This window comes from Cyprinus carpio, chromosome A7, assembly GCF_018340385.1.
Source record: "Cyprinus carpio isolate SPL01 chromosome A7, ASM1834038v1, whole genome shotgun sequence".
Lineage (NCBI taxonomy): Eukaryota > Metazoa > Chordata > Actinopteri > Cypriniformes > Cyprinidae > Cyprinus > Cyprinus carpio.
This window is the reverse complement of record NC_056578.1, coordinates 40,425,329-40,438,871: the sequence shown is the minus strand read 5'-3', so window position 1 is coordinate 40,438,871 and position 13,543 is coordinate 40,425,329. Positions and strand designations below refer to the sequence as shown.

Genomic DNA, 13,543 nt, shown 5'->3' with positions numbered 1-13,543 from the left:
GTTTAATGTTCCTAAAAAACGTTATTTTATGGTTAGCATAACGTTCCTAAAACGTTCTTGAAAACCTAAATTTCATAAAAAAATATAACGTTCTATGAACGTTTATTTAGAACGTTCCAGAAACGTTTAAAATGTCCAGTTTGCTTAATGTTCCCAGAACGTTATTTTATGGTTAGCATAACGTTTCCTAAAACGTTCTTGAAACCTAAATTTCATAAAAAATATAATGTTCCATGAACGTTTATTTTAGAACGTTCCAAAAAACGTTAAAATGTCCAGTTTGCTTAATGTTCCTAGAACGTTATTTTATGGTTAGCATAACGTTCCTACAACGCTCTTGAAACCTAAATTTCGTAAAAAATATAACGTTCTATGAACGTTTATTTAGACCGTTCCAAAAATGTTAAAATGTCCAGTTTGCTTAATGTTCCCAGAATGTTATTTTTATGGTCAGCATAACGTTCCTACAACGTTCTTGAAACTTACATTTCATAAAAAATATAACATTCTATGAACGTTTATCTGGAACATTCCAGGAACGTTAAAATGTCCAGTTTGCTTAACGTTGCTGGAACGTTATTTTATGGTTACCAGAATGTTCCTACAATGTTCTTTCCACTTTCAATTTATTTAAAAATAAAACATTCTATAAACATTCATTTGAACATTACAAAGTGTAGCTTAATCAAATGTTATTTTCAGGTTAGCACTGTTGCAACATTCTTTCAACATAATGTTTATTAACACAACATTCAAGATACGAGCAAGCATATAATTACATGTGCATTTCAACAGGTATCTGAATTATTAAAGATAATCACTTTCAAAAATCTCATTAATACACATTGAACAGATTGGTGAAAATTGCATATCATGTAAAAAAATTTAAGTCCCCCGTAGTCAAATATTGTATCTAAATTCACATTAAACCACAGCTTAATGTTTTTTTTTTGTTTTTTTTTTGTTATAATGTATTTTTAGTTTTGTGCTGGTATTGGTATATTTTGCATTCTAATGATAGGAATTGATTCTTTAATGTGATTGGTTATTGGATTGTAATGTAGCAATATTAAAAACCACAAAGACAAATAAACAGCATAAAAACTTGATTTCACTACAGGGGGACTTTAATATTTAGTTTAATATTTATGACAATGAACTATAACTTCATAGCTAAATATAAACTATCATATAAACTTTTTATTATTGAAAACTTCTATATGAATTTGTGTGTGGGGTGTGGGTGCTGAAAAACTAGCACTGTGGGAACTGTCCGGTCTCTCCACGCTCCATCTGTAAAGTAAACAGATTGGCTGATGTTACAAACTGTGTTATTACAAAATTCCTATGAAATAATAAGTCTACTGCCTAGACTTCCAATGGAAAGACAAAAATTATGAAAGATTATAAAAAATAATAATTGTCTAAAGATTAATACAATTAATTCAAAATGGGTTTGAACAACATGAGGGTGAGTAAACCATGACAGAATTTTAATTTTTTAGTGGTTCAACTATGTTCAGCTTAGGGATGTTAATTTTAGTTATTTTTCCTAACCGACAACCAACGGTCGTTAACCGATTATTAACCATTAACCGACAAGATTATTTTAAATTAGAATTTAATTAAATTAGAAAGGATCAGTGTATGTGACCCGTTAAAAATACTAACATTTGTATTAATTTTACATGTGCAAAAAGCCGCTAACAACAGAACATGAGGATTCACATGGTCTTCAAATCACATCACACACCTGCAGCGCTTCTGCGGGAGGAGAAAAAACATAATAAAGCTAGGCTTTAGATATATACATATATATATATATATATATATAAAACAAACAAATAGGCCTATACGAGAAATATATTTTTTACTTAATATATTATGAAAATGAATGAAAAATGCAGTTTCGGTTAATTTTTTTTGCTGCACAAAAGGAAACAGACAGCAGAAAGCAGCATCCTATTTTTCTTTAGGCTTATTTTACACAAAAAGATTTGTTTTTATTGTGAATCTACACAAATAAAGGCAAACCGTTTACAATTCCGATTATCTTTACAACTAAAACGAGTAGTTGCTTTCACTGTTAGAAGGAAAAACTCAAGTGATTGCACTGGCGCTGCATGCACGCTCACAGTTAAGTTTTGCTACTTTGACAATGCAGCCTGTTCATCATCATAAATAATACATTCACTCAAACATGGGGGAAAAACCACACTGCTCAGTTTAAATATGCAGTAAAATTAGTGCTGTTAAGTGTTATCACCGTACCACCGTAATGTTATGCAAAACATATTTGATATTGGAACGTGAATGAAGTACATAATAAATAATAATTTGGCATTCAAATACATCGTGAATACGGAAACATTTTAATTTGTGTCGAATGAGAGACCCAACGGAAATGATTTGTTGTGGAGTGAGGCCTAAATTAATTCCTTTTGGCTTGTTATTTATATTGCTATAACTTCTGAAAGGCCTATTTCTTGTTCTTTTCTAAATACAGTTAATTGAAATGATTTGTTGTGGAGTGAGGGGAACTAAAATAGCCCCTAGCTATGTTTACAGTTTATTATAATGATTTTAAACATTTCGTGTCGGCATCAGACCTATTTCTGAATTAAATAATAAAATGGGACTTGTGTTTTTTTTTCTCTAAAAAACTAAAAACATGTATACACGTAGCATATTTTAACCATGCAGCAAACCTTTTTAAATATTTTGATAAATTACTGAAAATAAATAAATTACTTTTTAAACCGTTTAACTGATTGTTTTAATCAGTCAAAATTCTTAACAGTCGGTTAATGGTTAACCGGTTAAAATGAACATCCCTAGATCAACTATTCAGTAATTTCTGCTGATCTCAGAAAAATGTTGCCAAGTAAATATAAAGTTCTGAACTGTGTCCTACCTTGTGTGTCTTGAAAAAAATCTGCTGAGTCTTTTTTCAGATAGTAGATCTGCCAGGATCATAGCTTGAATGACTAATATTGTTCCTGAACACAAAACACAAAATTAGAGAAATTTAACTCACAATTAAGCAACATTTATGGACAGCTTATTTTTATGAATCATGTGTAAAAAATATGGCAATGTGGAATTACTTATAGGAATTTAACTTTTATAATATTTTTCATTTGTTTTACCAGTTTTCACAATATAGACAGAGAGTGTATAAGTCTTTGGTATATATATATATATATATATATAAGAAATACCTATGTGCTTCAGCAAATAGCTCCCCATCTGAGAGGGTTTTTAGTGGCAGTGGGAACATAGTTTCATGCCACAGAGCTTCTCTTAAACCAGAGACAGTAGACAGACTTTGTGTTCTTAGCTAAAAAACTTGTTCAAAAAAATAAAATAAAAATTCTTATCCCAGTTTAAACTATTTCCCCCAATTTTTTTTTTATTTTTATTATCTAAATGCAAATGCAAACATATCAAGATATATATCGAATATCATAAAAAATGTGACAATATCGAGATATATATTTTTTTTTCATATATCGCCCAGCCCTAGTCTGAATTACACATGACTGGTTCTTAGATGTCATGATGTTATTCTTGTGGGATGTTAGTTGAGGTTTGTTATTTTTCATCTGTGTATTCACTGTGTATTTGATTAATCTAATATTCACAAAACAAAAGTATAGTATTGCTTCAGAAGACTTAACATTGTGTGCTGCTTGTCATTTCTGGTCATCATTACATCTGCATTTATGGCAAATCATCAAAAAATAAAAACTGAAGAACGATGTATTTACATAACTGTTTATAACGTGACAAATAACATCTGGTACAACACTAAAGCCCATCAATTTGTTTAATGTGAATTCTACTTACTTAATTTCAGGCCCATATTAGTATTGCAGCCTTCTTGCTGCCAATGACATCACACCGCCCCTCTCTGCCTTTGCACTGAAAACATTGATTTTAAAGTATGACAACAATTTGATAATATGAATTTTAAATAAGACAACGTGAGGAGCAAATAACAGTGTAAAATGTTAACTAAGTTTAAACAGCCATTATAAAGCTCTTCAGCCCGTTTGTACACCGTTCGGTGGATTTAGTAAACTTGAACAGCATCACATAGACATTCTAGATGAAACTTACAGATAATCAATAAAAATTAACAAGAAGTTTAAAGGTTTTTTAATACAGTGAATGTGTGTTGGCTTTACCTCGCTTCAGATCTGTGGCGGGAGTGACGGTTAGAGATGACGAAGATGCTCTGTCAGCCATCTCTCTAACATAAGCTTAAAAATACACTTTGCGGGACTCGTTTGTCTGTGTCTGGCTGTGATAAACACCAAAAATATTTATTAATTTACCACTTACGAACTGTTGTGTATAACACTGCATATTTAACACTTGCCCATGATAACGTTGATGTAATGGTGCGTTAGCTCCTTGCTAACCTTAGCTAAAGTTACACACATTGTGATAACTAAGCTGGTTAATCTTCAGTTAAAGTTGACAGTAAAACACAAACGTTCAAAAGTGCTTTAAATAGGAATAAAGAAGCTCGAAATGCTTAACGTTACCTGTTATTTTCCGTGACCGCGTCGCCAGTAGTCCTGCTGTGATCAGTGTGAGTGAGCGAGTGAGCGCGGTCGCGCTGGGGATGAGTGGAGTGTGGACGCGACTGACTGAAAAATGGTAGGTTTTTGAAAAACACCCCCGATAATATTTTGTCGAGTAAAATTAATTACTTTTAACATAGTTTGAAATCATGAATTATGCTCATTTTTTCTTTTAAATATTTTGTGGTCAGCCATTTATACGTAAAAATCATAGATTGTATGGTAGATTAAATTAATTTATAGTAATTTATTTAGCTTGAGTTCTGCTTAACCTAAATAGCTTTTGAGTTCAAATCACAAATTAAGTTGAAATAATCTTTTAAATTTTTTGACTTAAATGAATTAACTTAATTTAGCAAATTTCACTTTTACAGTGATTGCCATTCACTTAATATGCCTAAGTGACTTAAATAAATTATAAAAGATATATAATTAATAATTATAAATTACATTCAGGCGATTAGCCACCACCTACTCCAGGTTGTAGTTTCATATTTAAATACATTTATTTTTCTATCATATTCTATTTTATTTTATTCTATTCTATTCATAGGTTTTATATAGCCTATAAGAAAGAAGTTTCTCCCAACATTATGATAACGTTCATAAAGTAGCCTGCAACTATAAGGACATGCTGTTATCAGAATGTTTTAGGATAACACCATAATAACATTTAGCAATTAATTAATTTAGAAATTACATAAAATAAAATTGAATGCTCTAAGAATGTTGTTCTAAAAATGTTTTCTCTCAACATTATGAGAACATTCATTGAGTACAAATAACGTCCTAAAGACGTTCCGAGATCATTGTGCGAAGAACATTTTCTATCAACCTTACAAGAACATTAACAACGTTATAAGAACATTCATCAATTACAAACAACGTCCTAAAGACGTTCCGAGAACGTTGTTCTAAGAAAGTTTTCTGTCAACCTTGTAAGAACATTCATCAAGTACAAATAACCTCCTAAAGACGTTCCGAGAACGTTGTTCTAAGGAAAGTTTTCTAACAACCTTGTAAGAACATTCATCAAGTACAAATAACCTCCTAAAGACATTACGAGAACGTTGTTCTAAGAACGTTTTCTATCCAACCTTGTAAGAACATTCATCAAGTACAAATAACGTCCTAAAGACGTTCCGAGAACGTTGTTCTAAGAACGTTTTCTATCAACCTTATAAGAACATTCATCAATTACAAATAACGTCCTAAAGACGTTCCGAGAACGTTGTTCTAAGAACGTTTTCTATCAACCTTATAAGAACATTCATCAAGAACAAATAACGTCCTAAAGACGTTCCGAGAACGTTGTTCTAAGAACGTTTTCTATCAACCTTATAAGAACATTCATCAATTACAAATAACGTCCTAAAGACGTTCCGAGAACGTTGTTCTAAGAACGTTTTCTATCAACCTTATAAGAACATTCATCAATTACAAATAACGTCCTAAAGACGTTCCGAGAACGTTGTTCTAAGAACGTTTTCTAGCAACCTTACAAGAACATTAACAACGTTATAAGAACGTTCCGAAAACATTATTTTAATAACGTTTTGTACTAACATTTACACAACTTTTAAAGAACGTTAGTGAATGTTCTGGGAACGTTCCCTGTTCGGCAGCTAATTTCCCTCAGACATATTCATACAAGGCTTATTTGATGTTTTTATATGTTGTACGTTTGTGTATAAATACATACGTTTTAAATAATACGTTTACACCTTTTTTAATATACACGTATTGATAAATTCAGTCTAAGTACAAATTCAGTTCCACTTAACGTTACCTGACGCGTGAACTTGACATAGGCCTACATTTAACATAGCCTTAATATTCATTTTTCATCGGACACACGACTTATAAAACACTTCTAAATATCCACTCAAAAACATCATATATGCTGTATGTTTTTGTCGATAACAAATAACATTTATTTAGTGGCACCACCTGACGCGTGAACTTCACAAGATGGCGCTGTGTCTCCTGCAAAATCAAACACTCACGATCACATTAATAACTATATTTGTTTTTATTAGTTTCACAATTTAAACCATACAAGTCAACGTTAGCATAGCTAATTGTTGACTGGATTTGAAAATAATCGTTCATTCAATGTTTTTCAAATATATTGTGTAGACTTAATATAATATGTCCTCTCAACTAAGCCCAAGCAGTAAAATTAGCTCAACTTAAATATTTTTGCCCTTACAACATTTTGTTAATTGGATTTTTTTTACAGTTTTACTTTCTCTACCTCATATTGACAGTGTCACAACCTGTTTGCACATTCACCTCTTGTACATTCCTGTGTACCTTAATATTTAAGACTACAGTATACTTTCATAAACATTTTATTTTCTATTCTATATTTAATTCTACAGTATACTTTTTTTTAATATTTTATTCTTATATTTTTATTGTTTACTTTTATTTCATTCTTTCATAGCTAATATTTATGTATATTTTCATCTGTGTTGTATTCTTTAATAATTGCACTGTCCATGGAGCGGACCTGACTCATATTTCACTGCTGGTTATATATTCTCTATATAATCATGTATGTGACGAATAAAAATCTTGAATGAGCTAAAATTCATATCACAATATTTTACACTGTCCAGGCGATATCGATATTATATTGCAATATATATATATATATATATATATATATATATATATATATATATATATATATATATATAGATATTTTACAGGCAAAAATTTTAACCTTTTATTTATTTTATTTTTTTTAAAGTGAGGACATAGACCAGAAATGTATTTTTTTTATTGTGCCATTGTTTTTTTGTTTTTTTCAAAAAGTGCAAATGTGCAACATGAGGTAGGCCTGTATGAATTAAATTAAATTAAATATTGTGTTTGAGTTGGCCAGTGTTTCCAAAACTTTTTCCGCTGGCCCCCCTTTGTAGGGAAAGTGGCCGCATGATAAGCGAGACAGTAATGCAGCGTAGTCTTATGAAGTGTGGATTCGGACAGATCTCGCCATGCCCAAGTTGTAATGAGTTCTAAGCGGACGTGAGCGCTTTTTGCTATTTTTGAGATGTGCAAACCGAGCGGATCACCTTTATGATACTGTCTGAGTCATCAAGCGCGGCATCTGCATCTTCATCTGACTTTTTTGTTGTTAATTGTTGTTCGATCCAGATTTCTCTGCAGTAGGTGTGGGTTTGTAAGGGCTGTAAAAGGCGCTAAATATCAGCTTTATGTTATACATAATGCAAGCGTTTCGCTAGGGTACCCTAGTTTTCTTAACTTAAGGGCTTTAATGCAACCAGGTTTAGTCCCCTAAAGAGCAAGATTTTAATAGTTTATATTTAATATTTATGTTGTAAATGTACAGTATGGTATATTAGTAAACAAAGAACGCACTGTTTTGCTCACGTGTTTCTGTAGTGAATGACGTATTCTGACAGATGTTAGAACAAGGAAGGGCGTATAGTTTCATTTTCACGCAAAGCTGAAGACCGTGAGCAGTTTTTGTAACACCATAACACACAAAAAGTAATAGACTGTGCGTAAGTATTCTTTTTATTTGGCGTTATTATTGGGTAGCCTACTCGAGTAACGTTAGAGATTTTAATTATATTTTTTTCAGCTTTACATAACATATATATTTGTTAAGTCATATGACAGATTTTGCTTTCTCCTTTACCTTAATACAGCATACACACTACAAAGATCTGATCACTTGCTTTTTGAAAACTGGACACAATGATAGCCAGAATAATATCTTAGTTGAATCTCTCTCTCTCTCTCTCTCTCTCTCTCTCTCTCTCTCTCTCTCTCTCTCTCTCTCTCTCTCTCCTCTCTCTCTCTCTCTCCCTACATCACACACACACACACACACGGACTACTTGCATTTGTGGTTTACGTTTAACTCTCCATGGGCATAATGGTTTTTATACTGTACAAACTGTAGTTTCTGTTGCTCTACAGCACCCCTACACCTAAACCTACCCCTTACAGAAAACTACTGGCAATTTTTGAATTTCGTAAAACACTGTTTTGTATGTTTTTAAGCCTTTTGTTTTACGGGGACACAGGAAGTGTCCTAATAAACCATGTTTCCGTTGTATGTCATTATACACATTTGTGTCCTCATAAACCACATAAATGCTCACACACACACACACACACACACACACACACACACACACAAACACACACACACACACACACACACACACACACACACACAATGAATTAGAAAACAATTGTGAATTTTGTCCTCTAAACACATTTTGATAATATTGCTAGTTGCTGGTTAAAGAGGTGAAGACTACAATGACAATGACATTGGAAAGGGTGAGGGTCAATTATATGAACAGATTAATTATTAAAATGTTTATAATATATACACACATATATATATAATTTATATTATATGTACATTTAAATATTTTATATATAACATATTTTTCTTAAATATATACATGCATGTGTGGGTATTTATATATTCGTAATAATAATATATACAATTTAATACTTTTTTAGATTTGTTGCCCAACAATGGTGTTGTTGTACATTTGGTTGTCTTTAGACTTGTTCTGTAGTTCAAAACTACTTATAAAAAAACATTAAAGAATGAGATGTATTAAATGTCCATAATGACAAACATCTCTCCACAGACTGAAATGAACATTTGAAGATCCATGGCATTCCAGATCTCACTTCCAATTCCAATTCCAATTCAAGCAGTACCTAGAAAAACAGACCCTCTAATAAAATGCATCACAGACAACAAGGCAGAGAGACTTCGCAAATTAATAAGAGGCAGAGATATTAATGGACTGTACCCTTCTGAAGATTGGAAAGATGATGTTACTCCATTATCTGCAGCAGTTTTATGCAGAAATGAAGAAATCTGCTCTTATCTACTTGGAGAGTCAGCTGATCCAAACAAACCCTCAACAAATGGACAAACTCCTCTACATTATGCTGCTTTAACAACTGGAGTTTCACTGAGTATTGTGAAAAGAATACTTGCAGCAAAAGCTGACCCAAATGGAAATGAATTACAAATTTTTACTCCATTGCAATATGCTGTTCATCGTGACCATGAAGACATTGTGAAAGCACTTATAGAGGCTGGAGCTTCACCTGAAAAGAACTATGGGAGAAATCCAGAGCTTGATAAAAAAGTGGAGACAATGATACATCAGTTATCTTCACATGGTGAAGAGTTTGAGAAAGTACATCTGTTTTTCTCTCTTTCTTGTGCTGTACGAACAAAAACTCAGATAGAAGTTTACAGAATCTATAATGAACATTTCTTTCAAGAGGATCCTTTCAATCATATTATTTTGTTTGAGGTGTATTTTGGTGTCATTGGTCCAGGTGCGGAGCAGTATCGTCAGAGCGCCATCAAGTTTTTAAAAGATACAAAGACCACAGACAGATACATTGAAGGAGTCATCAAACGATTCCCAAGAATCCCTCAGGAATACTGGCTGTATCCACTAAACTGCTTATATGTTGCTTTATGTATCAGCAAAAGCATCTTTCCTCAGATATTCAGTGATCTTGTGTCTATTCTAACATACAGACTTCAGCACTCTGGAAATGCACAAGGAGAAATAATCAATCATCTGATACTAAAGATACTCAGTGTAATGATGCAGAAGACGTCTGAGCAGAAACTGGGACTAAACCTTTCTGTCTATGAGAAGTTGTGCAAAAGTCTGTTGCCTCTCACACGTCCTGATTATTCAAGTCTGATTGGAGTTTGGACCTATGGACTGTTTGCATGCATATATGATATTGCTCCTGAACTTGTAGCGTTGTGTGGATTGTCACCTGTCCCAGAGATGATACTTAACACTGCAGAGATAGACATGGATGAAGTCATGAAAAAAAAGCTGCAAAAGTTGGATGAATCACTCAGACATCCAGCGGGTTCGAGTGCAGTGGATAGTTTATGTGCGGAGACTGCAGCTCTATCAACAAGCAGCAAGAAGAAGAAAAAGAAAAAGAAGAAAATCCAACAAGAGTTGAGATCACAAGAAAGTGAGCAGCAAGATAAAGAGGAACCGTATCCAGACACTGTAGTGACATCCATTGAGGAATCAAATTCAAGTGTGCAGCCGTTCACACATCCTGATGAGATCTCGAGAGAGTGGCGTCAAATCAGCCGTCGTTGGAGGTCCAAGCTTGAGAAGCTAGCTAACATGGATTTTAGTAATACCAATAGGCTGGGAAACCTTACTCTTGTACTCACTGAGGAATTTCGTATCGCTAAAGGAAGTGATGGAACAGAAGTTTTCCTTGGTTTGAGGGATGACGGCACTGAGGTGGCTGTGAAACGAATGATTAAGTCTAATTACCAAGTCCTCAGAAATGAGGAGAAATTTCTACGACTTTTTGATAGTCCCTCCATTGTGCGATATGTGGACTTTGCAAAGGATAAGGATTTCGGGTACCTTGTTCTTCAGCTTTGTGAGTACACACTGGAGGAATATATCCAAGATCATTTACCAGATGACAGCGCTGAGAGATCTTTGGTTCTGAAGAAGTTGGTGAAGGAAGTTCTCTGCAGCTTACAGGTTTTACACGACCAGCAGACTAAAGTGCTCCATCGAGACATCAAACCCCAGAATGTCCTGATTGGTAGGAGCTAAACCAAAGTTTTCATGTTCATTTAATTCATAAAAACTACATTTTTAAAAGGACAATGGGCTTTCCCTTTTTTCCAGACACAAAAGGAAAAGCCAGATTGGCTGATTTTGGCATAAGTCGTCGATTAAACCTCAGCCAAACCACTTTACGAACAAGCAGTGCTGGAACTAGATGCTGGAAGGCAAAAGAGACCTTAGATGAGGAGGCCAACATTGGCTACAAGAGGAGCTCCGACATTCAGGTGGTCAACAATACTGTAATTATAACTTAATTAAAAACCGCGATTAAAATATATTATTAGAAATTCAATTATCAGTTTAAATACAAGTCATTTTAATTGTAGTTGGTGAAAATTCAAAACTAGTAACACTGTTCCCTGATTGAAGTTGCTGGGATGTTAGTCTACTACATTCTCTCTAGAGGACACCATCCATTTGGTAAAGGTCCACGTTGTGAAGTTAACATTCTAGAAGGAAGATACTCTCTGGAGCATCTGGATGATGATGTAGCGAAGGATCTTGTCGAGTGGATGATCAATGAAAATCCAAACGAGAGACCGACTGTGGAGCAAACCCTCTCACACGCCTTCTTCTGGACTGATGACAGGTACAGTATAATCTTGATGACATTTGACAGGAGAAATACAGTACAAAGCTTGAATGAATTTGTCGAGCCATGAGTCATTGCTCCCAATATTTTCCTTTTAAGCCTAAAACAATCTGTTTTCAATCACAATTTATATGTGTATAGTTTTTAGACTCTACAGAATAGATGATACAGCTGAGTGTATAATGTTTCTGAAATCGTCTCAGGAGAGTGCGGTATCTGAAAATATTGGGAAATGAGAAAGAGGCTGAAAACTGTCGTAACGCAGATGAGGAGCTCCTTAATGCCATTGCAAAATACAGCGAGGGGAAGAGCTTTTCTGAATGGAAGACTAAAGTAAGTCAATCATTTTAAAAAACAGCTGTCATTGCTTATTTTATGCAACATAATTGACTTTGCTTTTATTGTTGGTTTAACTGAAAGCTTAAATCTTTAATAAGTAATGTGGAAATTCATTGTTCAGTGTCAAAATATGTTTTTTACAGTTGCCTTCTGAGCTTGTCCAGAAACTGGACAATAAAAAGAAAGCCTATCCTGAGAACACACTGGGTCTGCTGCGATTTATACGCAACCTGCACGAGCATTAGTGAGTTATGTGAATAGTGACAACGGATCGTTGAATTGCAGAAAAATGTTGCATATCAAATCCTGGGCTGGTAATGTGTTGACAATGCAAGACCAACAAATTAACTAGCAACTGATCAAGTATGATCAACAGGCAGAAGGAGAGAATTTCAAAGAATAGTCTGAAAAATGAGTTTCAAACTCAGTCAGTTTTAAGACTTTCTTGCACAATAATTGTGTTTTATGTCATTCTCTCCACAGTAAAGCTGAGGCTGTGAAAATCAACCTGATGGCTTTATTTCCTGATCTCTTTGGGAGTTTGTACATTTTTGCCAAAGAGAGAGGATGGAACTCCAGGGAAAGTGTTCGTATGGACATCAAGTCGGCATCATGAACGTCACTGCAACACAGTGACTGAGCATAAATACTGAACATTTACACAGTAAAGCTTTTAAATAGTTTTAGTTTTTTCCAGTTACCAAAATACAGTTCATTTAATCTTTCAAAAAAAAAAAAAAAGTCTTAAGTCTTTTGTTACATAAATCTTTAACATAAATTTGAAACATATATGAATACATTTGTAATATTTTGTACTTGCATGCAATTTACCTCATGGATCATGAAAACTTTTCAGTGTGATGTGAGATCTGGTGGTGTTTGTTGTTGTTTGGTGTTTTTAGAGACAAAAAAAGTGCCTCATAACCTAGTGAACCTGGGATGTCATGTAAAAATGAATCATAATCACACATTTTGATTGGTTAGGTAATGTATTATAATGTGACAACTGCACAAATGTCCCATCACGAACTATAATGAACGACTTCGAATACATTCAGTGCTATGCAGTAAGATTAAGAGAGTTTTATTGTTATTCATTGTTGTTAAAAAAGTTGTTAGTATGCAAATAATGTGCAACATACATAATGGCTCATCTGATTTAAAACAAATGTTGATCTATTCCTCTCAACGGACCTTTCTTCACACGTTTCTCTTAATTTGTGTTTTTTTTTTTGTCGCCATCTACTGGTCGGATTTGTTCAGTGCCGCTCTAAAATAAAATTTACCTACATTTTATTGCACATTGTTTGATAAATTCGCTACTGAACATTCAGAGTTTCTCATCTACGCCCGCACTAATATTGTGC

At 33.6% G+C, this 13,543-nt stretch overlaps 1 protein-coding gene and 1 long non-coding RNA gene across 4 annotated transcripts; one reads left to right on the top strand and one right to left on the bottom strand.

The window, feature by feature from the left end:
• Positions 1-720: 720 nt before the first annotated feature.
• On the bottom strand, positions 721-4,689 carry LOC109078131. Its single transcript, XR_006160515.1, has 5 exons — positions 4,554-4,689; positions 4,191-4,306; positions 3,850-3,924; positions 2,915-2,999; positions 721-1,293 (listed from the first exon to the last, which is right to left on the bottom strand). It is a non-coding gene; the product is annotated as an uncharacterized LOC109078131 (long non-coding RNA).
• Positions 4,690-8,011: 3,322 nt separating this feature from the next.
• Positions 8,012-13,472, top strand: LOC109105837. 3 transcript variants are annotated; one of them, XM_042761157.1, is made up of 7 exons: positions 8,012-8,128; positions 9,242-11,219; positions 11,306-11,469; positions 11,614-11,834; positions 12,041-12,170; positions 12,320-12,420; positions 12,660-13,472. In XM_042761157.1, the coding sequence occupies exons 2-7, from the start codon at positions 9,266-9,268 to the stop codon at positions 12,790-12,792; spliced, it is 2,703 nt and encodes a 900-aa protein (XP_042617091.1). In that variant the 5' UTR covers positions 8,012-8,128; positions 9,242-9,265; the 3' UTR covers positions 12,793-13,472. The 3 variants fall into 3 exon arrangements, with proteins under 3 accessions (XP_042617091.1, XP_042617092.1, XP_042617093.1); XM_042761158.1 differs by having other exon boundaries at positions 8,040-8,124; XM_042761159.1 differs by lacking the exon at positions 8,012-8,128 and adding an exon at positions 8,798-8,918.
• Positions 13,473-13,543: the final 71 nt, after the last annotated feature.

What these genes read in the sequence shown, in the direction of transcription:
- LOC109105837 (XM_042761157.1), top strand. Translation starts at nt 9,266, where the DNA reads ATGGCATTCCAGATCTCACTTCCAATTCCAATTCCAATTCAAGCAGTA. An exon ending in TTCTTCTGGACTGATGACAG is followed by an intron (nt 11,835 to 12,040) that starts GTACAGTATAAT and finishes AAATCGTCTCAG; the next exon opens with GAGAGTGCGGTATCTGAAAA. An exon ending in TTTCTGAATGGAAGACTAAA is followed by an intron (nt 12,171 to 12,319) that starts GTAAGTCAATCA and finishes TGTTTTTTACAG; the next exon opens with TTGCCTTCTGAGCTTGTCCA.